At 37.4% G+C, this 3542-nt stretch overlaps 1 protein-coding gene across 1 annotated transcript in view; it reads right to left on the reverse strand.

Annotated features, from left to right (window-relative positions):
* Window positions 1–3542, reverse strand: part of LOC107711612 (laminin subunit alpha-2) — a gene marked incomplete at its 5' end in the record, with an annotated part of 124775 nt that overhangs the window by 17968 nt on the left and 103265 nt on the right. Inside the window, 6 exon segments of the mRNA XM_016516614.1 lie at window positions 1587–1707; window positions 1922–2044; window positions 2292–2307; window positions 2612–2756; window positions 2848–3010; window positions 3051–3175. Of these exon segments, the coding sequence (XP_016372100.1) occupies window positions 1587–1707; window positions 1922–2044; window positions 2292–2307; window positions 2612–2756; window positions 2848–3010; window positions 3051–3175 (693 nt within the window).

The following is a 3542-nucleotide window of genomic DNA, read 5'->3' on the forward strand; positions in this document are numbered from 1 at the left end:
GTGAGGAGAGTGAAACCCTAAAACTTGAAAACTGAAACTCATGACGTAAAACATTCCTTTATGAGACAAAGACCAGTCATTTCTAATTCACCAACAACTGACTTGTTGCCTTGACTGATATTTACTGAATTCGAAAAAAGAAAAAATTGTTGAGACAAAAAACAGCTGTGTCAAAGTATAAGTCACATATTTACCAGTAAATAAAACTAAACATTTACAAACATTCTAAACACTATAAACTTATTTTAGTTCCTCTCACTCCACAACAAATTCTTTAAATTTAACGCAGAACAAGAATAAAAAAATACTGAATTACTGGCATGTGGAAAATGTGCTATACAAACACAAGCAAGCTGAATGTGAGGAGAGAAACTGAAACCCTAAAACTTGAAAACTGAAACTCCAAACAAGATATTCCATGTGTTATTGTTACAAAAACTGTGTAATGTATTTCTATTGTTTCGACAAGTACAAATATCTGATCTACAGCATTTTTCAACTTTACCACAATAAAGGTTGCAAATATAGGGATTAAAAGTGGACAAAAAGAGAAAAATAAATGTTTATAGCCTATAAATCCCCTGCAAAAAAAAGACAAAGGGTGAGGATTTGGGAAGAGAAACAAGATATTCCATGTGTTATTGTTACAAAAACTGTGTAATGTAGAAATGTCATTTTTTTTGTAAAATGATACTAAATATCAGAATTTAACACACAGTAATCAATGATGATTCGCTGTAGGAAATGGTTAATGGACAAAGCTATCAGCACTGTAAACCTCAACAGTACCAGAGTTAAAGCTTCCTGTTCAAGACAAACTACTGAACACATATGCATTTGTGTTAAGGAGATGAGGATTCAGAAGTCAGAAGAATAAAAACATTTATTAAAGATGATATGAGCAGACCAGGGGTCAGCAAGGGATCTTTCTATAGTGTTTTTCTATTAACAGTGTACGAGTAAATTAAGGTCTCTTGGCCTGATGAGATCTTCATATTTGGGTTTAGACCATAAATTACACACCTTAAATGTGAATTCTGAATCTGGAAACTACAGGTCATCTTTTAATCTCACCCTCATTTTATTAACCTGCTATGACTGACTTTCTTCTGTGGAACATATTCTAAAAAACGGGGTTCTAACAACATTGGACCCCATTGACCGTCATTGTACGGACAAAATAAATAAATAAATAAATAAATAAAAAGAAATAACTCTTTCAAAATATTTTCTTTTGTGTTGCACACAAAAAGTAAAATCATACAGGTTACAACAACATGAGGGTGAGTAAATGATGACAGAATTGTTAATTTTGGGTGAACTATCCCTTTAAGTAATATTAACACAGTTTTTTTTTTAACTCATAAGTTAAAAACTGTGATTCTAAAAACCCAGAGAAAAATTCAGAGCGAACCGACGGCTCAGAAATGCTAATTCTCTTCTGATTTCAGGACTAAACACTCTCTTGTCTCTTGTCTTGTCCCTTCAAAAGAGAGAGTGCTTGTGGAGAAATATTTAAATTGAGCAAATGTCAAGAGAGTCAAGAGAGAGGATAACAAAGACAAGCGGGTGTTGTCTTACTGTACCTCAATGGAGCAGCCTTTGATCAGTCCTGTGTAGTCTGGGCTGCTCAGCAGATTGTACGGCGTTCGGGAAACTTCAATGTCTTTCATACAGCCAGAGAACCTCTTCAAAACCACCTCTGACCTGAGGAAAAGCAGACGTCAAGTCAAGTCACCTTTATTATTTATAGAGCGCTTTATACAATACTGCTTGTGTCAAAGCAGCTTTACAGAGTCAAACAGGAAAATAGTTTGTCAATGATGCGAGAAGACAATAACAGAGTCAGACGTGAGATTAAATACAGGAGGAATTCATCTAATAACATCAGAAGCCTATCTTTGAATACACATGTGCACACCTGTAGTTTCCAGTCTTGGGTACACCGCCAAAATACATCCTCTCATCCTCCCTCAGGTTGAGGCCTGTAGCTCCACCTGGAGACGCCATCTTGCACCGGTGTTATTGCTAACTAAAACAAAAGCTTCTCAAATATATTTAATTAACAATTGAAATAAAGCCGAAATAAAATAGAAAAAAAAATTATTTGGCAACTAACTGAAATAAAATAAGTAATAAAATTACTAAAACTAACAATGAAATAAAAATGAATTATAAAAAATAAAAATGACAAAAGCACAAAACAAAATTACTAATCCTTCCATGAAAAAATATAAAAATAAAAGCTAAAATGTTAATAAATTCTATAATAGTACATAAATAGTAGTGACATGACACTTATTTGTGCTGACACATTAAATTTGCCTCGTCACAAATGCTGAATCAACATCACTGAGCATTACTGAGCTCACATGGCACATCTGAATACATGCGTCTACTGTAAGAGCTGTGACCGGGTGATGATCTTCAGTCGATAAAATAATACGTTTAATTTTGCCACGCTCATCATATGACTTCAGTAGAGTTTAAATACATTGCACATGTTACAAAAGCCTGCAAAAGACCAATGTGAACACAGAAGAAAGAAACACATCCCGAGATCGGCTCGGCGCACTGCTGAAGGTGAGCTGCTCTGTTCTCATATCTGTACCTTCTTTCTTCATGCGGGACATGGTGAACGACTTCCATTTGCCGTCATTATAGCGTTTGGCACTGATGATGGAGCCGGTGCCGGAGCCCAGATCATAACTCACTTTCACCCTCCCATCCCTCAGCTCTGCACTCATGAAGTCTTTCTGCTCAGATAGACAGACAGAGCACAGATATATCCAGCAGAACGCATGTAGATACTGTAAAATATGGTGTAGGTGTGTGCGGGGCTGTTACCATGTCCTTGGTGGTGAAGTACATCATGAGCGCGTCTGTGGAGAACGTGCGGAACTTGAACATGACCGTGGAAACGTTTGGGTTCCATCGGGTGGGTCGGCTGACGGCGGCGTATCCCTCTCCGTCAAACTGAACCGTGCCTTCAGTATCCGCCGGCTGAGGACTACACACACACATTACACAGCATTACACTGAGATCCCACCTGACCACACAACCAGCACAATCTCCGTCTCTCTCTCTGTAGTTCCAGAGGCCGATGGGTTTTCCATCTAGAGATGTCTCTCCCATACAGCCTGAGAACGTGGTGGTTTTCACAGCATCTGCTTTCTACACACACACACACACACACACACACACACACACACACACACGGAAAATCTGTATGTTTCTCACATGATTAAAAAAGATCAGACTTACTATTCTAAAATACTGCACAATAATTCAAAATATATTCTTTCAAAACAAGTCCCTGCCACTGTCACCTTCGGTTTGCTAAGTTGAGGTCTAAAGGATGCTTAATATTCAGTAATACCATCCGTTTCATGGCACCGACACTATCAGATGAGAACAAAACTTGAACTGACTTAAGCTGAAGCAAATGACTTCACAATTAATGAATTTTGCAACACTGACACTGTTGAACTGATTTGAACACTGAACTGACTCGAGCTGAATAATGTCACAGTTGTTATCA

Source organism: Sinocyclocheilus rhinocerous, unplaced genomic scaffold (assembly GCF_001515625.1).
Source record: "Sinocyclocheilus rhinocerous isolate Xijiao unplaced genomic scaffold, SAMN03320098_v1.1 scaffold2012, whole genome shotgun sequence".
In the NCBI taxonomy this organism is placed as follows: domain Eukaryota; kingdom Metazoa; phylum Chordata; class Actinopteri; order Cypriniformes; family Cyprinidae; genus Sinocyclocheilus; species Sinocyclocheilus rhinocerous.